The sequence below is a fragment of the Vitis vinifera genome, chromosome 10 (assembly GCF_030704535.1).
Source record: "Vitis vinifera cultivar Pinot Noir 40024 chromosome 10, ASM3070453v1".
Taxonomy (NCBI): domain Eukaryota; kingdom Viridiplantae; phylum Streptophyta; class Magnoliopsida; order Vitales; family Vitaceae; genus Vitis; species Vitis vinifera.
In genome coordinates, this window is record NC_081814.1 from 9,621,499 (window position 1) to 9,648,669 (window position 27,171).

Below are 27,171 nucleotides of genomic sequence, written 5' to 3' on the forward strand. Positions count from 1 at the left end.
ATGTAACAATTATGGATTGAGGGTTAGATGTGAATGACCCTTTTTCATATGCTTCATACACAGTCCTAGTTCATCCAATGCTACTGAGTGCATTTACCATAACAGCATATCATTATAATTTCATCAACAAAGATCAATACACACTGCTTCATTATTTTATAAAAAGATTGTTTCAGCAACCATGACTACTGTCTTGAAAGTTAATATAAAAGAATTGAAAAACAAATCTGAAAAGGTATGTCTTTGCAATAATCAGTGCCTAGAAGAGCATAACAAAAATAGACACAATGTAGAAAAAATCCAACAGTTTACCCCCAACATAATACAGTGCATCCAGTCTTGGGGTGCTGACCAGCTGAGCATGGAGTACAGCTTAGTAAACTTCAGCAGCCACATTACTGGTGGGAAGCCTTTGACGTTTTGCCACGTACTCTGATGGAAACCAGCCTGCTTTACCTTTGCATTCTCCTTCTGACCATCCTGTATGGCTCACCTAAGCAATAGATATGAAGTTTAAAGAGCAATGAACAATTAAACTGTACCTTTCATATCACAAATAACAAACATTCATTTTGACATGAAAGCTGTGTTCTGTACTATGGAGAAGATAATCTAAAGAAGGTATTCCCAAAAATGTCTGTTGCTTGCATATTCTGTAACCTATTATCATTTAAGTGATGCATACTACAAGATTTAATGGGACTGTTCATCGCCAGACTAACCATTTGGTTGCTTTGAAAAGGGAACATAGAAGAAAATTTTGAAACCTTTCAATTCATTCACATAAATCATGGATGGAAAGCATGATATTTGTTAACCTCCAGTATTTTAAGCTACAACAAAGTTCAAAATTTTACTGTGCACATGTACATATTAAAATGATGAAACATCTAAGGGTGATTGTGCAGCAAGCTAAACTTTCTGATCAGGCAGTAAATGTTTCCATGGCAGCAAATGGATTAGTAGTTGTTTTCATCATCCGCCACTTTTTGTTCTCCATGAAATATCAATATATTTTCCTTATGCTCCAAACAAAACAGTATTGAGACTCAGAAATCATTTTCTGGATGTTCTTATTCATTTAACAAATTCAAGTAAAATATATGATTTAAGGAGGTGAAATAACCTTCCGGACAACGACATAGTCTCCCACATTCAGGCTCAGTTCCTTCTCTGATGCTGCACTGAAAGCATGCATTGCCTGCAAGAGGTAATCAATCAACTTTGTGTTCATGCTCTAAAAAATACCTGATTTATGATGGGTTGGGGAGCCAGTTCAAGGAAGAACGGCTCACAGCAGCCACTAGATTAACCTCTAATGGCCAGCTTCAAGATAAAGACCAAAAGTGAAGAAGATTCAAGTAATTTCAAGAGAATCCCTCCTTCAACCATTAAATCTGCCTCTTCATGTCTCCTAAAATGCAATCGATTACTTTAGTATTTATTTCCACAGTACATAATGTTTGAGAATGTCATCAAGAACCATATTCACAAAAAAAAAAAAAAAAAGGTTTTTAAAAAAAAATACAGACAGACAGACAGACAGACAGACAGACAGAAAAGGCTGAAATCATATGGACATGCAAGGTGTAAAAGCTATAAAAGGCTTTAAGTACCATATTGTGAACTAGCCCTTGTTTCTACCCAAAGAGGAAAGTGGTTTGGGCAATCACACAGTTATCCCTTCCAATAAAAAGCTTGGCAATGATATTAACAATGTTTTCTCGGGAAAGGGAGTCTCTAGAAAAGAAAAATAAAATAAAAATTCATTTTTTGCCAACTTGATTCCATCAATGATTGGGACAGAGATCTCTTCTTATGTTCCGCAGCTTTGGCAGGACATTATCAAGTGGTGAAATTGGCAGAGTGGAACATTGTGGGGGTTGGTGGTGTAGGTATGTAACCTGAAGTACATGTTTTGGTTCCTTTATTCCATTGCAGAAGACAGAGAAGGGCCAGCAGCTTTCAACAAACAGAAGCATCTTGTTGTGGCCTTCTAAACCATCTCTTGACCAAAGCAACCCCAAGTTTCTTATTGTCATGGTAAACAAAAGTATCACTTCTCTAAACACTACAACACATGCACCTAAAATTTTCCTCAGCATTGAAATTAAATCAAATCCACTAAAACATGCCTAAGTATGCCATTAGTACACCAAACTGGGCTATAGGTTCTCTCACTAGAATTTTACTGGAGGAAAAATCAGTCTCAAATTCTCATGTTGTTGAGCACATGAGAATTGAAGTCTTCCAGAGCGGCAACATATTACTCCCTCAGTCATGGCATCTTCCTTCTCTGGAGGAATGCCCATGCAGGGATCTCAAACTTTCATAAAACTGCTAGACAGGTCCCAGATTGTTTTTCTAAAACTCTAGTGGAGCTGACCCTAAGCCCTCTCATCAGTATTTACTCAGGATGTCGTGTAGAAACTTATGTGAAGTTCATAATAAGATTTAAATATGAAGTACAATACAAGTCATTCTTCCTTGAAGCGATTTGCAAGCACAAAGTTTTGATTTCTGAGATTGGAGACATTTATAACCTACTTCAGCCAAGAAGTACATCGTCTTCTCTGAGTGGCTCTCTGATGGAATGGCAGGAGGAGCAGATTCTTTCCTTTGTTTTTCCGAGACCATCTGAAACAAGTTACAAGTCAAAACATGACCTTAAATTTTCTTTGATGAAAATAAATCTCTCATGAAAACAAGAACAAGAACAAGAACCAACCTCAGATTCAACTTCACCAAAAATGGTAGCTATTCTCTGATGATAAGTCCTTTCTCCCTCAACCTTCAAAAGCACAAATTTGTCAAAAATACAAAAACCTCAACTGATAATATGCTCCAAAATAAATCTTACAATCTTGAGCTCAGAGTGAAGATACCATTGCAACAAGCCTCTGGAAACTAAGCCTTTGCTGTTGTGCTTCAACAGCAGCCAATGCAGCTGCTGCTTCTTTACCCAAAACTGCCATATTTGCTTTCAATTCTTTCATTTTAGCTTCTGCTATATTTAGCCTTGCAGCATTTTCTGGATTTGGAGCTTCTCTTAGTCGAGCTTGTCTTCTAGAAACCTCAGCTGCCTATTTGCTTTTTATGGTCAATTTAAATTACGAGAAAGCAAAGCTAATATCACAAGTAGAAACATAAAACAGAAGGGTTCAAAGACAATGATCGAATAATATGGCATAATTCTGATGCACAGGATGTCCAGCTATCTGATTTACCTGTGTCTCAGCTTCATGTCTCATTCGGCTATAACGTTGAGCTAGATGACGGGCATCTTCCAAAGGAGCACCAGTGACCATTGCTCTCAAAGGATCTAAAATCTGAAAATATATAAAAACAAAAAAAAAATGTTTGAGGAATCAATGCTTCTATCTTAATTAGTTAACAAAAATTGGAAAACAGAAAAAGGTTCCTTTAGAAACTGAACCAGCAATGAGCTCTACATATGTGATTTCATCCCAAGTATGGTCAAGGCAAATAACCTTTTTCTTTTGATATGTAGTCCATCTAAATTTGTCAAAAAATGATAAATTTTAGTTTCAAAAGCATGAGAATGTCAAAGATTGAATTTGTTGGGTGTATTTATCTTACATGCCAGAAGAAAACCAGTCCATTTCTACCAGTTTAAAATTTGTAACTAAATTTTCAACATGTAGATCATTTTGTACTTTTAACAGAACTTTTTTTGTCCTAAAATGAGAAAGCAGGATTTCATGGAACAATACATGCTATCAGAAAGGAAAACCAAGACCCATAACATCATTCTTTTATTGTAATCTGAAGCTGACTTCTATAGCCGACACACATTGGTATAGATCAGAGACAAAAGAAAACCCTTTGTAATTAAAATCACATGGTTTTGGTGAGATTTTGTCAGAACATATCACAACTTTTAACAGCTTGTTTTTCATCTTAAGCTCTCTAAACATATACTTCTAACAATAGTTTTGTCCTATTTCAGTAAAATCAACCCTTCTAGTAGATCTGAGAGGATTGGTAAATCAGCTTAGGGCTTTAGGGGGCATATAACATCAAGCTACAGGGTTGAAGTTTTTCCCATTAAAAAATGTAATGCTATGGTTTGAAAGACCACAAAGGGATGCCAGACCAAATTCAAGGATTATAACTTGTCCAAGAAGAGTTGGTGATTTCTTTCTTCTATTTTTTTTCTTTTACATTTTCCAGAATAAGCTGATGCTCACAAATGTGATAGAAATGATAAACAACCAGAAAGCACTCATTCAACATGATACTGTAATGATTATTGTTGAGAGAGAGAGAGAGAAAGGAGAAAAACCTTATTCACATTCATTGTAATCTCTACTTACAATTGAGAGATATATATATACAAGGCTAGGAGTCCTAACTACCATACATGTGACCTATATTAACAAGGAAAGATAGTATACTATACATACATTATATTCAACACTCCCCCTCAAGCTGGAGCATATACGTCATATGCACCAAGCTTGTTACAAATATATTTAATCCTAGGACCTCTGAGAGATTTAGTGAAGATGTCTGCTAGTTGATCATTTGAATTGACAAAACTTGTAGCAACACATCCTGATGCGATCTTCTCTCTAATGAAATGACAGTCAACTTCAATATGCTTGGTCCTTTCATGAAAGACTGGATTGGATGCAATATGTAATGCGGCCTGGTTATCACAGATGAGTTTCATCTGTTCATCCTTTCCAAATCTCAACTCCTGAAGAAGATGTCTCAACCATATGAGTTCACATGTTGCCAAAGTCATAGCTCGATACTCGGCTTCAGCACTAGATCTGGCCACTACATCTTGTTTCTTACTCTTCCAAGATATTAGATTACCTCCAATAAAAACACAGTACCCTGAAGTGGAACGTCTATCTGTGGGTGAGCCAGCCCAATCTGCATCTGTGTAACCAACAACTTGAGTATGACCTCTGTTCTCGTACAATACACCTTGGCCTGGTGTACTTTTGATATATCGAAGAATACGGATTACGGCATCCCAATGGCTATCACATGGTGACTATAGGAATTGACTAACAACACTCACAGGAAAAGAAATGTCTGGACGAGTAATGGTGAGATAGTTCAATTTACCTACGAGCCGTCGATATCTCCTGGGGTCTCCTAAAGGCTCCCCCTGTCCTGGTACAAGTTTGACATTCGGATCCATAGGTGTGTCTACCGGTTTACAGTCTAACATACCGGTTTCTTCCAGGATGTCTAAAGCATACTTCCTTTGGGAAAGGACCACACCAGAACTGGATTGAGCTATCTCAATTCCCAAGAAATACTTGAGTTTCCCTAAGTCTTTGGTCTGAAAGTGGGTAAAAAGATGTTGCTTTAGTTTCTGAATACCATCCTGATCACTGCCTGTAATGACGATGTCGTCCACATAAACAACCAGATAAATACACTGCCCCAAGGAGTTATGATGATAAAAAACTGAATGGTCTGCTGTACTGCGAAGCATGCCAAACTCTTGAACAACAGAACTAAAACGGCTAAACCATGCTCGAGGAGATTGTTTCAAGCCATATAGAGAGCGGCGTAACCTGCACACTAAACCAGACTCCCCCTGAGCAACAAAACCAGGAGGTTGCTCCATATAAACTTCCTCAGCAAGATCACCATGAAGGAAGGCATTTTTAATATCCAACTGATAAAGAGGCCAAGAACACATAGCAGCCATGGACAGAAGCAAGCGGACAGAAGCAATCTTGGCAACAGGGGAGAATGTGTCACCATAATCAGAACCATAAACTTGAGTATAGCCTTTAGCAACTAAGCGGGCCTTAAGGCGATCAACCTGACCATCAGGACCAACCTTAACTGCATAGACCCAACGACAACCAACTGTAGATTTACCAGAGGGTAAAACAACAAGATCCCAAGTGCCATTAGAGTGCAGAGCAGCCATTTCATCCACCATTGCCTGTCGCCAGCCTGGATGGGAAAGAGCTTCATGGGTGCTCTTTGGAAGAGAAACAGAGGATATAGCAGAAACAAAAGCAGAATAGGGTGAAGATAATCAATGATAACTCAAAAAATTGTAAATAGGATGAGGATTACGAGTAGAGCGAGTACCTTTCCGAACAGCAATGGGTAAGTCATTAGGAGAAGGCAGAGCCGGGGCAGGTGAAGCCGAAGGGATAGGAAGTGAGTCAGCAGGTGCCTCAGGAAAAGGGAGAGGAGCAACGACACGAGGGCGACGATGATAAACCTGAAGTGGTCGAGGGGGCATAGCATCAGGTGGGGAGACAATGGGAATGGGCAAGACTTCAGAAACAGGAAGAGACTCAGAAGTGGTGGAAAAGAATGGTGAGTCCTCAAAGAAGGTGACATCAGCGGAGATAAAGTACCGATGAGTCTCAAGGGAATAACAACGATAACCCTTCTGAAGTCTGGAATATCCCAAGAAGAGGCACTTCATGGCTTTGGCGGAAAGCTTGTCCTGTCCAGGAGTGAGAATATGAACAAAGCAAGTACAACCAAAGACACGAGGAGGAAGGAAATAAAGTGGTTGGTCAGGGAAAAGAAGGGAGTGAGGAATCTGATCGTGTAAGACAGAGGAGGGCATACGATTAATCAAATAACAAGCGGTAAGAACAGCGTCCCCCCAAAAACGAAAAGGAACATGATTATGGAGGAGGAGAGTACGAACTGTCTCAACAAGATGTCGATTCTTGCGTTCAGCTACCCCATTTTGTTGAGGAGTATGAGCACAAGAAGACTGATGAAGAATCCCATGATGAGACATAAACGAAGTAAATTGGGCTGAAAAATATTCCCTGGCATTGTCACTGCGTAACACACGAATAGAAATATTGAACTGGGTTTGGATTTCAGTATAAAATTTCTGGAAAATAGAGAATAACTCAGTTCGATTTTTCATTAAGAATAACCAAGTACATCGAGAATAGTCATCAATGAAAGTGACAAAATACTGAAATCCTAAAGTAGACGCAGTCCGACAAGGACCCCAAACATCAGTGTGGACAAGCTCAAAAGGAGACTTTGCCCGATTATTCAAACGCTTTGGGAACGAGACACGAGTATGTTTCCCAAGCTGACATGACTCACACGGAAGCGACGACAAAGTGGAAAAACGAGGAACCATCTTCTGGAACTTGGAGAGACTAGGGTGGCCCAGACGATTGTGAATGAGGAGAGGAGGATCAGTGGAAATGCAAACTGCAGGAGATGAATCTGAGGTGAGGTGATAGAGGCCTTGAGACTCACGTCCTATGCCAATCGTCTTCCCCGTACTCCGGTCCTGCAAGGTCACAAATTTATCAGAAAAGGTAATAGAGCAATTAAGAGTACGAGTGATTTTGCTGATGGAAATAAGATTAAAAGGACATTCAGGAGTATAAAGGACAGAAGTGAGAGGTAGAGAAGGCAAACGAAGGGCCAAACCAATACCTTTAGCCACAGTTTGAGAACCATTAGCTAAGGTAACAGTAGGTAAATCAGAGGTAGTAGTAATAGAGGAGAAAAGATCCTTATTACCAGATAGGTGATCAGATGCTCCAGAATCTAGAATCCAGGGTCCAAGAGAAGATGTGTGGGTAAGGCAGGCAGAGGCATTACCAGGCTGGGCAACAGAGGCAATAGAAGCCTGAGATGTCTGAGATGCGGAGGAGCTCAGAGGCTGAGGCAGCGGAGAATCAGAGGACTGGGCCATATGGGCAGTGCGAGGAGGTCTTCCATGTAACTGATAGCAACGATCGCGAGTGTGGCCAAGTTTATTGCAATAGGTGCAATGAGGACGTTGGCCTCTACCTCGGGTACCACTGCGTCCTCCTCGAGAGGTAGTTTGAGAAACTAACACAGAAGAATCTGAAGCGCTATCAGATGGCAAAGTCTGAGTGGACGAGATACGGAGGAGGCGAGCAAACACATCATCCAAGGACGGAACTGATGAACTACCAAGAATCTGATCACGAATAGGCTCAAGATCCGGACGGAGGCCGATAAGAGTAAGGACCATGAAGAACTTGTCAAGCTGTGTTTGTTGAGCCCCAACATCAGGAGTAAGAGGCATCACAGTCAAGAACTGCTCCTTAAGAGAGACAATCTGGCCAATATAAGTAGATAGATCCAAGTCCTGTTGGCTGAGATGGACAATAGCAGAAGCCACCTTATAAAGACGCTGGATATCATTCGTGTATAATCCTTTGGCCTGAGTCCAAAATTTAAAACAAGTTTTATAGGCCTGAAGATGAAGAAGAATTCGGGGATCAACCGATTGCCATAATACACTACACAACTGTGCATCTATCTTCCTCCACTGTACGCGGTCGACCTCAGGGATATCTGCCTCCTGTGTAATCAAGTGATCCTCATATCCTTGACCCATAAACCAAAGTTCAACAGAGGCAGACCAAGAAAGATAATTTTCACTCCCAACTAATTTCTCCGAAGTAATCATAGGAGATCCAGATATGACAGAGGAAAAAATGGAAGCTTTAGTAGCCATATCCACTTATCTGGAGAATGAAGTATGTTTGGATCGAAGAGAGCCCTAATACGGCTTCAGATTGCAGCGTGGCACCACCGAAAACGGGAGACGGCCTCAGATCGCGGTGTGGTACCACCAGAAAGGGAGAAGAACACTTCCCAAGGCACGTGCAGGGATTGGAGTGGAGAAAAAGTGGTCGGAGCTTCGCCGGAAAGACTGTTTGGAGGGCCGACGGAGACAAAAATCCCCAAAAGAGGTACGTGCAGGGCTCGGATGGGAGAACCAGGGAGGTGGGAAGGCTGATCGGCGTCAGGCGAAGCTGGAGGAGGAGGCGCGTCGCCAGAAAAGCTCTCACGCGCCCCCACGCGCCGGCGCGTGAGATTCAACCGCCGGCCGGAAAATTGCGCGTGGCCGGCGCGTGGCTGCTCTTTTGGTGCTGGTACCTTCACAAAAGTTGGAGATCTCCTCCAGGCGCTCCTTCTGGTATGGTCGGTGTCGGAAAAATAGGTCGCCGGAAAATTTCGCCGGAAAGTTCGCCGGAAAATTTGCCAGCGGTGAGTGGTTTCTAACGACGATCCGACTGACCGGAAAGTATTGGGAGATGGGGAAGGTGACCGGAAAGAAACACGGTCACCGGAAGGTTTCCCGGAGTTGATGACACGGAAAACAGGAAAGAATTAGGTTTTCTTCCTTGGCTCTGATACCATGTTGAGAGAGAGAGAGAGAGGAGAAAAACCTTATTCACATTCATTGTAATCTCTACTTACAATTGAGAGATATATATATACAAGGCTAGGAGTCCTAACTACCATACATGTGACCTATATTAACAAGGAAATATAGTATACTATATATACATTATATTCAACAATTATATCAGGATTGAAGCCTCTAAACTTCTTTATTGGTGTCCTTTGATGGTACCTTTTTCTATCAAGGAGTCTCTGACTAGCCAGTAAGGTAGTTTATGGGAAAGAGTAGAAAGAAAGTTTGTCTTTCCTTTTAACTTTGTTCTGGTGCATTTGAAAGGAATGCAACAGGAGCATATTTGAAGGTGGAGCTGTCAGGGTTCACATTGAGACATATTTGATATTTCTCAAGTACAAATGTTCATCGTCGAGGTTTTCCAAGGGTGGTGAATTTGGCCCTCTTGGGTTTCAATGGTAAACTGAATTTGGCATGACTTATTTTAGCATCTTTAGTATAGGGTCTTTTTGGGTTTTCCTTTTCTTCTTTATTTATTTATTTAGTTTTGCTTATTTTTTTCATTTTTGGCTTTTTGGCATTCCAAGTCCACTTCTTTTCTACTAGGATTCACCCCCTTTGGCAATTTTTTGTATAATTCTGTGCTTGTTAGAAAACTAATAATTGTATCAACATACAGAAAAGCCAACCTGTGAAGATAACAGTTTGTTCAAGTCTTCTTGCTCTTTTGCTATATGTTTAAGACCATCACCATATATAGATGCAGCCCTAGCTAGAATGTTATCATTGATGTTTTCAGCACCATATCTGCAGCAATCCTCAGACAACTTTGTTCCTGATAACCATACAGATTGTAAAGAATAAACGCAAATGGTAAGTTACTATTGTAAACTAGATCATTTATTTGGAACAGATTTTTAAGAGCTAATTGCACAGTCCTCCAAATTATGAGAAGTATGTTGCCATGAAATACATATTTGGAGAAAGTATGAATTACTTTTTCACCTGTTTCGATTTGTTTATATCCTATGGCTGTGAATGCTTCCCCTGCTCTAACAATATCTTTCTGAAAATCCTGAAGAAAGGAGTATGACACATTAACAAAATAGATTCAAAAACAAAAAAGTCTGCACCAAAAAAAAAAAGAACTAGTTTAAGCACACTCTACATCTTGAGAAGCCAAGAAAAGAAATCAAGTCCTGAAATTACTGACCCAGGACACGGTGAGATCACAAGAAAATTGAATCAATACTTTTTCATGAATAACTAGTATTGTATAAGAAAAAAGTGTAAATTCACCAGATGAAATACACAAGCATGAACACCTATGTGCTTGACTTTTCCCCTTTCTAAAAGAATGACTTTTTGAAAACATATATGCTTGATAATAGTGTTGTCAAAAGCAAAAGGTGATGTCAAGGCGATAGGACTCCTTTTAACCTAAGGCAAAAGGCGAAAAACAAGACAATAGCCTGACTATAATAAGGTGATAAAAAAAATATATATATTTACCTACTTAATACTTAACCAATATAAGTGTCATCTTCAACAATCAACACTAATAATTTTTCATTTCTCATGGCGTCTTATAAAATTAACAAAATAGTAAAAATTATTCAAAGCGTTAATATTATACCCTCATCATAAGAAACATCATCTTGTTTAGAGAAATTCATCTAGTCCAAATGCATATTCTAATTTTTCAAACATCTAAAAATCAGAATAAAAACCAAAATGAGAGAATGAACATCTTAGAAAAGCTTTGGGCATCATCATCATAGTCATCATTGAAATTAAAATTGCCATCACTTCCCTTAAGACTAGATTGATAACCCTCCATCTCATCATCACTATGATTGATAATATAATATTTCATCTTATATTTTGTTTAATCTAATGTTAGCTTCAATTAAATTACAATCTTAGTATGATTACTCTTAACCCATGGTCAAAGGTGGTCTTTATGCCTTGCACCTTATCCCAAGGCAACACTGCCTAGACATCATCTCTTTGAACCTATCTTACCTCGGTCTTCAAGACGCGACTTTTCTTTGCCCCACCTGGCCTAGTGGCTTAGGCAACCTAAGCAATTGCCTTTAATAACACTGCTTGATAACAAAAAAAAATTACTTTCCTTCCCTCTTTCACATTTGCTCTCTCCCCACAAAGATCTTCCCCATACAATTGCATGGTGTAGGAAAATCTAGGTTTTATGAATGACTCAAGTATTCAGAAATTTATGCTAGAATCATTAAAAATTAATTTTTGGCTGAAACTAGTTGCACCAAAAAGCCAAGCATAATTAGAACTTTAGGAAGAGAATATAAGAACCTTAATTTCCCTAAATTAGCAACCCCAACTCAAAAGAATGATGTAAATTCCTTTTGCATGTTCACCAAATCTCACACCCCACATCTGTTTTTATATGCCAGTCCTTCCACATGCCATTAGTAATACCCATGCATGACATGCCAATATTTTTTTCTTTTTGATAGGTAAACGAACAAAAAAATTTGAGAAAAGGGAGCCCAAAACCAACCCAAAGCATACAAGGAGTATATAAGAGGTGTCTAAAGGCAAAAACAAAAAAGAAATGGGGATACAAAAATTCTCACCGCCCTCATCTAGAACCCAACCAATCAAAAAAGTTGATTAAAGGTAAAGGTCCATTTATAAACAACTTAGTCCAAGACTAACAATTACACACAAAAGAATTTTTCATCCTTTGAATCGAAAGCTCCTCATTATCAAAAGCAATCTTGTTTCTTTACTTCCAAACCAACCAAAAGAGACATAAGGGAGCTACCATCCAAACCTTTCTATGCTTCTTACCCACAAAAAAACTATGCTAACCAAGAAAGGTCTTTCTAACCGACAAAGAGAGGACCCAACGTCACACCGAAAAGAGCAAATAATAACTCCCACAAAACCCTAACCTTGGTGCAATGGATTAGAATATGATCAATAGACTCTTCTTCAGCACAACAAAGGAAACATCAATTGGCTATGGACCACTCCCTCCTCTTTAGTTGATCCAAGGTTAAGCCTTACCCCACGAAGCTTCCCAAGCAAAAAAATCCACCTTAGTAGGAACACAAAAGCTCCAAATGATGCTCCTCGAAAACAGGACTACATTTCCAAGCTCAAGAACACTATAAAGGGACTTAACAAAAAATTTCTCATCCTTAGTCTCTTTCCATAGCACCCTATCCTCCAAATCGATAATCACCCTCTTCTCATGTATTGTCAAGAGAAACCTCTCCACCACCTCCACCTCACAATCATTGAGGCCTAGAGAACCAAGGATTCCAACCCCCTCCTCACCCATAAAGTCCCAAACTTTCACCACCCATGACTCTTTTGAAGCTGCCAAGGCATATAAAGAGAGGAAAGAATCGTAAAGCATCGTTCCCACATACTCATTCTTCCAAAATCTCATTCTGCTATCATCCCCCATAGAGAACACAATTTTGTTATGCAGTAAAGACCCTTCCTTCCCAATTTCCCTCTGTAACCACACATCATACCCCTCCTTCACTTCTCAAGTACACCACCCCCCTTCTTCTATCCCAAACTTCCTACTAATAACTTGCTTCTAAAGAGTTTCCTTTTCCATCACAAAGTGCCAACTCCATTTACACAAAAGGGCTCTATTGAGTGTAGAGGGGTATCTAATAAGCAAGCCATCCTTCCTTTCATTTGAACAGGCAATTGCCCACTTTACAAGATGAGGCTTCCTTTCCAAAGCCCCCCAATCCCAAAGAAAGTCCCTTTGGATCTGCTCTTATCTCAATCTAACCACTCTTGGCATAAACATCAAAGACATGAAGCAAATGGGCATGCTAAACAAAGCATTCCGAAAAGAGAGTGATTCTCCCTCCTTTAGAAATAATTTGTCTTTTCCACATGACTAGCCTCTTCCGAAACCTTTTCTCCACCCCATCCCAAACCGCCACAAATTTATGCGGAGCACCCAAGGGAAGCCCCTAGTAAGAGGGAAACGGCCCCACCTTGCAACCAAGCTCAAGGGCCAAAATCTCTAAATTCTCTACCCTTCCCACCGTTCACTCTTATCCAAATTGATTCTTAACCCTAAGATAGCTTCAAACCACACTAACAACCAGCTCAATTAAGCCAATTGATCCTAGGAAGCCTCACAAAAAACAAGTGTATCATCAGTAAACAGCAAGTGAGTGATTTAAGGTTCATTTCCACCCTACAACCTAATAAAAACCCCCCACTCACTATTCTATTGATAAGACTACTTAAAGCCTCCATCCCAATTACAAATAAATAGGGTGAGAGAGGATCCCCTTGCCTCAATCCCCTAGTGTTATGGAAGAAACTTGATGGTGCGTCCATAGTTTTAAAAGGCTCAAGGCGCACCAAGGCGCAAAGTCCTCTTGGAGCCTAAGGCGCGGGCTTTAGTGAAATGAGACACACCCTAGTTTACATATATAATTTTATATAATACGTCTGGAAAGGTACACTGTTGCTTCTTCTTCTTCTTTTTCTTCTCTTCTTCCTCTACTCAATGGTTTCTTCCCCTTCTTCTTCTTCTTCTTCTGCACGCATGAGACAGGGAGCCAATCTGGGCTAAGCCTTTTTTTTTCAAATTTTTGTTGAGTCAAAACTGGTTGGGCCTTTTTTTTTTTAAGCCCTAATCTAGGTTGGACCCTTTAAAAAAAAAATTGTTGGGTCAAAACCCCATTCTAGGTTGGGTCCTTTCTTTTTTTTTTTTTTTTTTTTTTTGTTGGGCCAAAATGCAGTATTTTGGACTGCAGATGTTTTAAAGAGAAAGGGTCCAAAACGACGTCATTTTGACTCCTTTTTAATATGCTATAGCTCAAAAAGCTGTGTTTTGACCCAATTAAAAAAAATGCCTAGATTAGGGCTTTCTACTCCACCTCTGCAACTCGTTCAAGGTTTATGGAGAAAGAAGAAGAAGAAGAAGGGAAAGGGAAGAGGAAAAAGCATACCTTTTTGGGGCTTTGCGCCAGGCCGAAGGCAAGCGCCTTGCGCACCTAAGCTGCACCTCCTTCAACAAGCATCACCTGGAGTAGGGCGAGGCACCGACAGTTCACGTTGCGCCGCCTTGTGCCTAAGCACGTCTTTCACAACTATGGGTGTGTTATTCACCAAAACAGAGAACGACTTAGTAGAAATGCATCACCTTATCCAACCTGTCCACTTCTCCCCAAAACCCCTTTTTTGCATCACAAACAACAAAAAATTCCAATTTATGTGATCATATGTCTTCTCTGTGTTGCAACAAAGAATCCATGGCCTCATTAGTAATTAACGCAGCATCCTAAAATTTGTCTTCCCTCAACAAAAGCATGTTGGGACGAAGACCCATCACCTTCTTTAGTCTTATTAGCTAACACTTTTGCTAGCAGCTCATACAAGCCTCCCACCAAACTTATAGGTTTGAAGTCTCTAAGGTTGTCAACCCCTCTTGTTTTTTGGGACTAAAACAAAGAACGTAGTATTCAAACTCCTTATAAATCTTCCCTACTCATGGAATTCTTTAAAGAAACCCATAACCTCATCTTTCACGAACTCCCGACTAAACTACCAGAACGCTACTGAGAAACCATCCAGGCCAGGTGCTTTGTCCTCGTTCAACTCTAAAAAGGCAGAGAAAACCTCTTCCATAGAAAATGCCTCCTCCAGCCTAGTAGCATCCTCATCTCCGATTCTTTCAAAATCCAACCCAATCAAACTAGGACATCAGTTACCACTTTCTATTAGAAGATTCTGGAAAGCACTAACCACACCCCATGAATCTCATGCTCTTCTGATAACCAAGTTCCGTTAATTTTGATCTTAGTCAAACAATTCCTCCTTCTATGGGAGTTAGCTATCCTATGGAAGAAATCAATGTTCCTATCACCTTTCCTCCGCTACATTTCTCTTAATTTTTGTCTCCAAGAAATTTACTCCATGAGTTAATTTTGAAATCCTCCCTTGCCTCCTTTCTAGCCTCCAACTCCTCCATTGTTAAAGCTCTCAATTTCTCTTGTTCATCCTAGAAAGACACTTTGTCCAAAGCCAAACTCTTGTTAACCCCAACCTTCCCAAAAACATCATTGTTCCAAATTTTCAAATTGGTCTTTAGAGCCTTCAACTTTGCTGCCAAAATAAGGCTACAGGAACCGTTGAAATTGAACCCTTGCCACCAACTTTTCAACAACTCCTTAAACCCCTCCTCCTTCAACCACACATTTTTTAAGCAAAAACGAACCGGACCTTGCCTCACCCCTTCCCCATCTAACAAAATGGGAAAATGATTAAACATCGGCCTAGGAAGAGTGCACTGCACCACCCCACTAAAATGGCACTCCTAACCCTCAAAGACCAAAAAATGATCCACTCTTGACATGGATTGACTGTTTAACCCACCACTCCAAGTAAACGAACCCCCCTACAAGGGAAGGTCTCTCAAATCTAGATCATCAATCACCTCCAAGAACCTTCTCATAGTTGAAGACACCCTCCCTTCCCTACTATGCTCTCTAGGGAATCTGGTCACGTTAAAATCCCCTTCAATGCACCACAGATCATTCCACAATTCACGAATGGCCCCTAACTCCTCCCAAAAAAATTCTCAGCTTCTCTTCATGATAGGACCATAAACTCCCATAAAAATCCACAAGAAACCATCCTCGCAACTTTTAAAATGACATGGAATCGAAAATTGGCCCACCTCCATCCCACCAACTCCAACACTCTATTATCCCAAAAAACTATCACCACTTGCATTCACTACTCCCCACACTAAAAATCTCCTCACTCCTAGATTTCACACCACTCTAAGGGACAAACCAAGTCCACCCTTTGAGACCTAATTAAGGCCTTGATTATCTTACTCTTGTTACTATCATTAGCCTTTCTTATATTCCAAGATAAAAATTTTATCTTCATTTAAGGCTCGAGACTCTAGCCCCTCCTCCGTCCAACCCACTCTCTCTACTCACTCCATTATAATTGATCAAACACTCTAACTTTTTTAGTTCACTTTTAAACCTAGTAAACGTTGAATATCCCCCCTTTTTGCGTTGTTCACTTCTATTTTTCATCCTCAAAAGCAAATTCAGGATTTCCCCTTTAAATCTTTCAGTTGAAAATCCCAAAAACTTAGTGAACTTCGCCAAACAATTGTTGTCCCAACGACTACAAATATACAAAGAGAAAAAAAGGAAGAAAAAAAAATATAGGCAGGTTACACAATTATGAACACTCTTATATATATATATATATATATATGCATTATTAGTTACTCTTCTCAAAGAGAGACAAGAATGTCAATTCTAGTTAAACAATTGTCGTCCCAACGGCTACAAATATACAAAGAGAAAAAGGAAGAAAAAAAAATATAGGCAGGTTACACAATTATGAACACTCTTATATATATATATATATATATATATATATATATATATATGCATTATTAGTTACTCTTCTCAAAGAGAGACAAGAATGTCAATTCTAGTTTTCATTCTCAAGGAGAAGGCCCATGATAGGCTAGGGATGAGTGGTTGTCAATTTTATTGAAAACTTGGCCAAGGCTGTGCTAGGCAGGTTACACATATTGTGTCCACTTTGTATACTCAGATATGCACCTCTTTTGTCATACACATCTTAAAAGTCATTGATAGTTTGTGCAGAGGATAGGCCAGGAAGGACAGGTTGTAATTACTAAGTGTTCTTTCTTTGTTTCTTTCACACTTTTCATACATCCTATCTACTCATGTATACCATCTTTTCTTTACGCGTACACATGCATCTTAAACTTCATTGATAGCTTGGGCAAGGGCAGGCCATTTTAGACTGGTTTTAATCATTCTTCTCTTTCCCTGTTTTTTATTTTTTTTCCTCAATTTTTTGCACACTTTCTTATACTTCTTGTGTACTCAATATGCCCATGTTGTTACACACAATCTTAGACTTCATTGATAGCTTGAGCAAGGGCAGACTGTGTTGGGCAGATTTTATTTTTTTTATTTTTTTTTTCACCTTTGTTTATGTGGCCCTTTATTTACTTCCTATGTACTCAAGTAGACCCTCTTTTTATTAGATAAAGACACCTTAGAGTTCATAGATAGCTTGGGCAAGGGCTGGGTCATGTTGGAATTGTAATTATTCTGTTCTTTTCCTTTGTGATGCACTTTATATCCTTCCTCTGCACTTGGGTATGCCTACCTTGTGCTATACACCCCCATGCATGCATGCATGCCACACACATATATTAGACTTCATTGATAGCTTGAGCAAAGGGTTTTAATGTATCCAAAAACCAAAAAAAATCACAAACAATTTTTTTTCTTTTTTTTTGATAAGTCTCACACACAAACAATTTGCCTATCTTAAAAATAAACACTCAGAAATTAAAAATAAAGAGAGGACATAGCAATAAACAGCTAAACCATCTCTACCTTTCCTGCACGTGTAGACCTGTACAGTTTCTCTAATTGTTGATGTCTCTGCATCTCAACCTCATCTATAACCATTACATCTGAACTTTCATAACCAGTCCCACCGAACTGTTTTATAACAGCCTGAAATTCAAATAAATCAGTCAATAGAAGACAATAATTTTCATACAGAGCAGCACGGTATTGTAGATTTGCTGAAACTGAAAATAATGAAATACAACTTACATTTGTGAGGTTCAGTGGCACATTGAGAATGCACAGGGTGAATTTAGTAATAAGAAGACAATAGGTCAAGCCTCAAGGGTTGATAAGTACACTAAGAGCAAAAGGTCATCATGATTTATGACAAGTGGAAACTAAAAATCTACTCACTTCATTCTTTGTTGAAATAATTTCTTGCCATATTTTCTCCAAATAAAACATTAAAATAAAATAAGACTAAACTAACTAGGAAGACATACAAAATCACAACCCAGCATACAAGGATGCGTGGAGATCTAAGCAAGTTAATCACCATTGGAAAATTTCATAGATCTAATTTGTTTACATGAATGCAATACTTGCTCAGATTGAGGATGCATCAGCCCACAATTTTGAATGGAGCTACAAGCATATACTTTATTTCATTGACTAACTAGTAATTCCCATTATTGCAATAGTTCATGCATATTTAATTTATTTCTCTAAATTATGTTATTGTTTTAACATCTTACCTCCAGTTGATTCTAATAACTTATCTATACCGTATTCTCTTTGTTGGATATAATAAATTCAGACTCATATGAAAGGAAATTTCACTTCACAACAGTATAACCGAACAACCAATATTATTTAACCAAAGAAGGAACTAAAAACATCAACAATAGGCTCCTTTATTGGTTAGTCTAAAAATTCCAAATTTGGTGAAACATAATAAAGACATTTTAAATCCCTGTACTCCACCCAAAAATTGCCCTCTTCGATTGGACAAAAGTTCTAAGAGAACTCTATGCAATCAGCATTTGATATCAAAGTATCAGTGATTTCCAAGAAATGTTTTCTCAGACGAAGTTGATTTCAAATTCTGCTAACTCATCGACCCTTCTTTCAATTTCTCATAGTCCCAATTCCCACTTTGATTTGAAACACAGTTTAGCATCATATTAGACAAGTAGTTGAATTCTTTGGAGAAGAAAGAACCTGAGGTGGCATTTGATATACAAGGTCAATAGCTTGTTGATACCTCCTACGACTGATTTTTCTAACCAAACAAGATGCTTCTATACGGAACAAAGAACACAGAGATCCTCCAGTTCATGGAGTTTTTGAGGGACCATAAATAGTTTAGTGTTTCAAACCATCAACTAGTTTGAAAATTTACATCACTCCCTAAGTTCAAATGAAGTACATCAAAGAAGTTCAAAATCAAACACTCTAAAATAAGAGAAACTTAGAAACATACTAGGTGATTTTTCTCACCAGGGACAAGTGGATTGGATTATATGATAAGTTCAATCTCACCAAATTGAACTCATTTTCCATTTTTATCTAAACTTAAATAGTATTGTTCTCCATTATCACATACTGCAAAAAGGGCAGGTCTAAGGTCATATAAGATTAACTTGTTAAACTGAGAAAATTTTGCTCCTTCCTCTCTTTCGAAAACACTCCCATGGTTACCCCCTCAACCTTTCAGATAACCTGATTAATCCAAAACCAAACTTGTAAACATCAAAGACACTAGAGGAAGGAAAGAAACAGACGGACCAAAGTTCCAAAGTAGCTTTGTTGCCTTCCTAGAAAGCACCGCCACAGGGCAGCATAAAAGGAAATGAACAACTGCCTTCAATTCTTGTTCACTTTAGCAACATAAATCTTTCATGAAAATAATCTATCAACTCCACCCCAATCATGTAACAACCCAACAAAAACAGAAGCCTTCTGAAGCATGTGGCCTTCCCTATGCATCGCATCCGCCACAATAGTTATCCAGAATTTCATACTTAAGAGGATTCTCATTACATCAGAAAAAAAAAAAAAAAAAAAAAGCTACTTTGGAACCCTCTTAGTACAATAAAAGAAATGCCACGTTGGAAATCCAAATACCCATTCATAATCCCACTCCATCCACCCACCCACCGGATAAAGCCCCTTTACATCCTTTTTTTTTTTTTTTTTTCTTTTTGATAAATGAGCACAAGTATATTAAAGGGCAGAAAGCCACAAAGCATACAGGTAGTATACACAGCAGCCTAGAAACAAAAACACATGAACAAAAACTTCACCACCCCTTAAGGAACGGCAAATCATTCCAAAAAACCTAAAAGCGAAGAGGACTCCTCTCCCATATACACCCTAGCCCAACTCCACAAATTACATACAAAAGAATTTTTCAACTTCTATATAACTAAAGAGCCCCCCCCTAAAGGCTAATCTATTTCTTTTCTTCCATATCGTCCAAAAAATACACAACGGGATGGAATTCCAAATCTTTTTCCTCTTTTTCCCCACAAAGGGGCCCCTCCAACTAAGTAACACCTCTTTGACTGTCTCTAAGAACACCCAATGAGCCCCAAACAAGGCAAGGACGATCTCCCAGAGGACCCTGACCACTATACAGTGTAAAAGAATATGATTTACATTTTCCTCTTCACAACCACACAAAAAGCAACGATTAGGAAGGTACCAACCCCGTCTTTGGAGCCTATCCAACGTTAGGATCTTCTCCCACGTGGCCTCCCAAGCAAAAAAAAACAACTTTGGTTGGAACCTTATCCACCCAAATGCTCTTTTTTCGGGAAGGTGATGGCACTAGGGGCTGCCAGCAGCTTATAAGCATCCCTAATCTGAAAAGAACCGTGACCCCCTCCTTTCCATATCACTGAGTCCTCTTCTGAAGAAATCCTCAAGTCCCTCAGCATATGAAACAGCTCTCCTATAGCATCCAACTTCCAATCATTAGAATCTCTGGAGAATCTAATATTCCAACCTCCTTGACCAAGGCTAGAATCCCACATTTCATTGACCGTAACGTTCCTTTGGACCGCCAAGGCAAATAGCTGGGGAAAAGTTTAGGACAGCGCCACATTACCACACCATTGATCAGTCCAGAAATTGACCTTGGTCCCCTCTCCCACCTTTACCCTATGTTATCCCAACACCAATTCGTCTCCTTCAAAATCTCCTTCCAAACCCCCACTCCAAACATTTCGTGAGCCTCATTAGTTCTCCAACCAAAACCCTCATGGTCATACTTCACCCCGATCACCTTCTTCCAAAGGATTTCTTTTTCAAGGGCAAATCTCCAAATCCATTTGCCTAACAAGGCCTTGTTCAAGAGATCAATCTTCCAAATGCCTAGACCCCCCTTCTCCTTTTGAGTGCACACCACCTCCCAATTGATTAAATGGATTTTCCTTTCCAAGCTTCCCCCTCCCCAAAGAAAGTCCCTTTGTAATTTTTCGAGTCTTTTTGCTACTAGCTTGGGCATTCGAAAGAGAGACAATTGGTAAATAGGTATGCTGGCCAAAGTACTTTTAATGAGGGTAATTCTCCCACCCTTTGACAAATATTGTCTTTTCCAAAGGGCTAACCTTCTTCTCATTCTTTCTTCCACCCCATCCCACATAGACGAGGCCTTGTGATTGGCTCCAAGGGGCAGCCCCAAATAAACAGTAGGAAGAGACCCCACTCTACACCCTAACTCCACTACCAATTCGTCAATGTCTTCAACCTCCCCAACCGGAATTACTTCGCTTTTAGCTAGGTTTATTTTAAGACCAGAGGTTGCCTCAAACCATGCCAAAATCCAGCTTAGAGAGGTTAGGTGGTCTTACCTTGCTTCGCAGAAAATAATTGTGCCATCAACAAAGAGCAAATGAGACACATTCATCTGCATTCCCTCCCTCCCTCGAAGACTACAGCCTGAAATGAATCCCCCATCAATAGCCCTTCTTAAAAGTACACTTAGCACTTCCATACCCAACACAAAAAGGTAAGGAGAGTGGGAATCTCCTTAGCGCAGCCCCCTGGAATTGGAGAAATAACCTACTGGCACCCCATTAACCAGAACATAAAATTTTGTAGTTGAAATGCACCACCAAATCCACTCCATCCAACGAGCTCCAAAACCCATCTTGTGCAAGACCTTCATGAGGAAATTCCAATTAATGCTATCATAGGCTTTTTCAATATTCAGTTTACAAATCAACCCTTTCTCTTTACATTTATGCCAGAAATCAATCACCTCATTAGCTATGAGCGAGGCATCCAAAATCTGTCTTCTCCTCACAAAAGCATTTTGGTCCGCAGAAACCACTTTATCTAAAACCTTCTTCAGCCTATTGGCCAGCACTTTGGCCAAAAGCTTATACAATCCCCCTAGAAGGCTGATGGGCCTGAAGTCCCCAAGGTCGTCAGCCCCACCTTTCTTTGGGATGAGGACTAGGAAGGTAGTATTGAGACTCTTAGCAAAAGATTTCTTATCAAAAAACTCCTTAAACAGGTCCACAATCTCCTCCTTCACGAAGTCCCAGCAAGATTGCCAAAAGGCCACTGTGAACCCATCCGGGCCTGGAGCCTTATCTCCATTCATTTCCATCAGAGCAGAATGGATTTCTTCCTCGGTGAAGGGCTGCTCCAAGACTTCAGCTTCATTATGGCTTAGACTTTGAAGGTGCAACCCCTCAATATCAGCTTTCCAGCCTGGCTCCTCTGACAGCAACTACTGAAAAGCATTCACAATCCCCTCTCTCACCTCCTGCTCCTCCTCCAACCAACCCCCATTGATCTTAATTTTTTCCAAGGAGTTGTTTCTTCGATGGGCATTGGCCATCCGGTGAAAGAACCTTGTGTTCTTGTCCCCTTCCTTAAGCCACAGCTCCCTTGACACTTGTCTCCAGTGAGTTTCTTCCAAAAACACCCACTTTTTAAAGGTTTCCTTAGCTTCTCTTTTCAACTCCGTCTCACCTTCTGTTAGACTCCTTTCACTCTCCACCCCATCCCAAAATTCGACTTGTTGAAGGGCTGAGTTTTTATTAACTTCCAGCCTTCCAAACACATCCCTATTCCATCCTTTAATTTTTTCCTTCAAGACCTTCATCTTAGTAGCCAATCTAAAACTGGCCCTCCCTCTCCCCCCCAACCCCGAAGAAGATCTTTAAACCCATCAACTTTGAGCCACATGTTTTCAAACCTAAACGGGGAAGGGCCCCGTCTGAACCCACCACCCTTCAGCAAGATGGGAAAATGATCAGAAGTGGGTCTGGGTAACCTACTCTAGACAACCCCACTAAAGTGATCAAGCCAGTTCTAGGTCACTAGGAATCGATCCAGTCTAGCCCAAGATTGATTGTTCCTACCCCTGCTCCATGAAAACACACCCCCCCCCCCCCCCCCCTTGCATAGGAAGATCCAGGAGCTCTAGTTCGTCAACAACCTGAGCAAATCTTCTCATTGCGCCAATCAGCCTTCCCCGATTGCTCATTTCCCTTTGGGAGAGGGTAACATTTAAGTCGCCCCCTAAACACGAGGGGTCATCCCAGATGCCCCTTATAGCCCCAAGCTCTTCCCACAGAATCTCCCTATCTTCTTTAGAAAACAGCCCGTACACTCCTATGAAGATCCAAGCATTCCCATCTTCTACATTCCTAAGCCTACAAGAAATTGAGAACTACCCCATCTCCATCTCAAGAACCTCCAGGGTTCTTTTATCCCAACATATCAAAATCCCTCTCGCAGCTCCTTGAGCACCCATGGCACCCCAATCAAGAAACCTCCCAGAGCCCAAACTCCTCACCAAACCCTCTGTCATTGACTGAATTTTCGTTTCCTGAATACAAAACAAGTCCACCTTCTGGCTTCTGATCATGGCCTTAATCACCTTTCTTTTAGAGCTATCGTTAGTTCCACGCACATTCCAACTCAACAGCCTTATCTTCATTGGACTTCCATAATCTGGCACCCTCTTCCTTGCACAGCACACTTCTTCTTCTTCCCCCCCTCATAATTGATGGAACATTCAAGCCTTTTCAACTCCCTTTCAAATCTCAATTTCTCCAGAAGAGTTTTGCTATGAACTCTTTCCCTCCTCTTTCTAATTTTGAGCAAAACCTCCAAAATATCTTTCTCCAATCCCTCTGTTGAAAATCCCAAAAACTTGTTGTACCTAGCCAGATCACTTTCCTCCCAGCTTACTTCCTTCCATCCTCTACCTTCTTGTGGCATAGACCGAGCAAGGCACAATTCATCTTTGTTCTCTTCAATACTGTCATTATTGACCTCTATCAACTCCCAGCACTTAACTGTTTCCTGCTCTATAGACCCAGAAACGTTACACAATCGAGGTGTAACCCCTTGGGTTAAGTCCAAGCCAGCCCCAAAAAGGTTGTAATAATCCCCCAATTGGTCCGACCATAAATAGGAGAGGGAGAAAAAGGAGAATCAGAGACCACCAATCCAATAGAGATAGGGACGTTTTCATACCTTGCATCTTCCTCCAACAAAGCACAATTGGTCTTAGATTTCCCCTCAGACTGAATATCCTCCTCAGAAAGCCTCCACAGGCCATCCTTCACCCAAAAGAGAGAAATACCAGCGTCTGGACCCCCCATTGGGCTTTGGCCACTTACCAAAGAAGGACGGGCCTCCCCCACCTGGGCTCTAACCACAGCTAAGGGCATAGACGGGCCTCGGTTGTCCAACCCAGACATCACAGGATGCACCAGAGTCTTGGCCCGCTCAGAAATCTTCCAAGACGACAGCCCAGAAATAGGCGGCCCATTTACGCAAGGGGGGTCCGAGAAGGAAACAAGCCCAATGGGCTCTGATTCCTTAGAGCACCAAGAGGGCTTTGCTAGGCCCAGCAAGGTAAGCCCGCCCGATCCTTGTTGCCCACCCGGCGGCCCATCGAAGCTCCGAATAGGGTCCATAACTTGCCCCGACCCGCTTGACTGACCCCACGTCCCATCGGCATGTAGCAGCAGGGCCTCGAGCCTCGAACCGCCCTTCGCCTCCAACACGCGCTCGCCCGCGCATGTACAAGCTGCACCCCCAACCTCCTCTCCCGTTGCGACAAACTTCCTTCTCTTTCTTGCCGTCGCCGCTCTCATTACTGGCCTGACCTCCCGCCAAAGAGTTAGCGAGTAGCACAGCTCTTCAACCGAAACCTCCACCACATTGGGGAGTTCCTCGCCGTTGCACTTCACCAATAACCAGGTCCACTGTAATTCCTCCATCTTCTCCGTTTGGGAATCGACTGCGAGAAAACCCCCGCACTCTTCCCCTATCCTTCTCAAAATGTCCCACTCCCATAAGGAGACGGGTAAGCCTACAACCCGCACCTAGGCTTCACTCTTGTTCTCCCCCTCCCTCAGACATCCTGTCTTAGGCCTCCATTTCTCCAAGCGAAGAAAGATCCCCCCAACCGAGATGCTTCCAAGTTTAATGACTTGCTCTGCTTCTATCAAGAGCTCAAATTCCATCAATACCTTGCCCCTCTCCAATTTTGCTAACCCTAGGTTGCCTTTCAGACTCCAGATTTTCGCCAACTAAGTCCCCCAACTTCGTAGGTCGTCCCCCTTTGCTACGCTAGGGTTCCATATCCCAACCACACAGTAAGCCAATTTGTTTAAGTTCTGGCATAGCTTCTTCTTTGTGACCTCCACCCTGATTGTTGCTCTATCTTTACCCTTCGGCATTTTGATCACTTCCGCGAAGGTTTTCGCCATGCTTGGCTTCAAAAATGGCTCTTCTTCTTTTTGGCTTATCATTCCTCCGTTTGCACAGCCCAAGTGCCGTAACATCTCCACCATTGAAACCCAACCACCCTTTGCTCCTCTTCCTTTAGGGATGAATATGCTAAATCTCTTGTTCTCCAAATCCACAACATCTAACCGGAGGAAGCACCCCCCTTTGTTATGATCACGCACCAGAGAATAAGCCCTCCCGTTTTCCTGCCACTTTCTTACCCATTTTGCCGTTCTCACATCCTCAATGCACAGAACCAGACAATCGAGGAATAGCCCAAGACTCATCGGTCCCAGCCTAATCCACGAGGAAATCCCTCTTTTCCTCTCCACGATCGTAGCTTGCAGTCTGCCTCTCTTCTCCTCCACCTCAACCTCAAACGATTTCGACTCCACTCCAAAGCCACCCTTCCTGAAGCTTTTCCCAGGCCTTGCAAGGACCTCGTCCTCTACATTCTCGGTCGCTCTCGGGAAGTCTCACACTCCTCCGACGCTCTCGCTCTCTCTCTCTCTAACCCTCTCTCTCTCTCTCTCTCCTCCATTTTGCTAAATTTGCAAAAGTCTAGAGTTAGCAAAGGAAGTTCACATGCAGTTAGGAAAGTGGAGGTGAAAGAAGGGAGATGTGTTGTAGATGTCATCATAAAGCCCCTTTACCCCTGGAACCCAAACCCCTCTCCAGCATCCATACAACTTAGCACCAGAAACACTCCAATTCCAACCCAAATCTCAGTAACCATGTACTAATCTGAGGTTTAATTAGAAAAACCAAATGTCAAATTCCAAAATGAAGAGCACGAACTCATCCCCGCCCCTTCACTAAGGAAAGCACACCAAATTTTTTCCAACCTCTGCAGGATGGTACGGAGAAAAGCAGCTCAAAATGCATTGGTAGGCTACCCAATGTACTCCTCAAAAGTGTTACTTTCCGCCTTAAGAAAGAGAGCTTAGGTTGAACTTCTGGGTTCATTTAAAATTTATCTCTTTTCAAAACTCCAGGGTTGTCTCTTCTTACTATATCTCAATTTTGATAAGTCTAAACAAGTGATAGACAGTCACAACAAACATTTAATTTATTTTTTTTCCATTGTCTAAACAAACCAACCATTTAAACCAAAATCCCCCACAAAATGCTGATAGATACAGCACATTTTGATTCAATTGAACTTGACCCGTGCTGCAATAAACAAACGGCACACCCCCCGTTTGGTTACCGAGAAAAAATTGCAAACTCGGAGAAAAGTCAAATTTCTTCCCTTTTTATTGTTTCTAGAAAAGAGAACAAGAAACCCACCTTAACAAAACTTGAGTAGAGGTTTTGGGGTTTCTGGGTTCTTTTATTTTCTTCCCTTTTCCGGTTTTCCCACACATTCCCAGCAACCAAACAGAATGGTAAAAACAAACAAATAAGAAAATCAGAGAAGAGCAAAAGGGAAATGTACCTGTTGCTGTTTGGCAACCTGCTCCCTAAACTTGCTGGCTTGTTTTCTCAAAGCATCCATTGTTGTTCTGGTGTTTTTGGGCTCGCCCCCAAACCAGAGGGAATGAGACCGGATTCAAACAATAAGGATTGGAATGAATATTTCTGGGTTACAGAGACGTTAGATCTGACAGCTTCCTGCGATCTCACGCTCCTATGCTAAAATTGCATCCGGGAGTTTGGTGGTGTGTGGTCAGGTGTACATCAACCTTAGAATTTGAGCTCTCTGATTGTCTTACAACGAACATCAAGAACCATGGACCCTTGACTTTTTTTTCCTAGACGCAATTCAACGGTTGAAAACCGGGCATCATGTTATAAGGAATCCTCTGGAGTATATTGAAATTTGTTCCGGCC

General features: G+C 40.9%; 1 protein-coding gene across 1 annotated transcript; it reads right to left on the bottom strand.

The window, feature by feature from the left end:
- Positions 1–92: 92 nt before the first annotated feature.
- Positions 93–27,171, bottom strand: LOC100258967 (SH3 domain-containing protein 3). The gene is made up of 10 exons (XM_002272329.5): positions 26,777–27,171; positions 17,614–17,736; positions 10,181–10,250; positions 9,865–10,010; positions 3,228–3,329; positions 2,886–3,083; positions 2,729–2,791; positions 2,548–2,637; positions 1,127–1,201; positions 93–493 (listed from the first exon to the last, which is right to left on the bottom strand). Exons 1-10 carry the CDS (start codon positions 26,834–26,836, stop codon positions 374–376), a joined length of 1,047 nt encoding a protein of 348 aa, XP_002272365.1. The 5' UTR covers positions 26,837–27,171; the 3' UTR covers positions 93–373.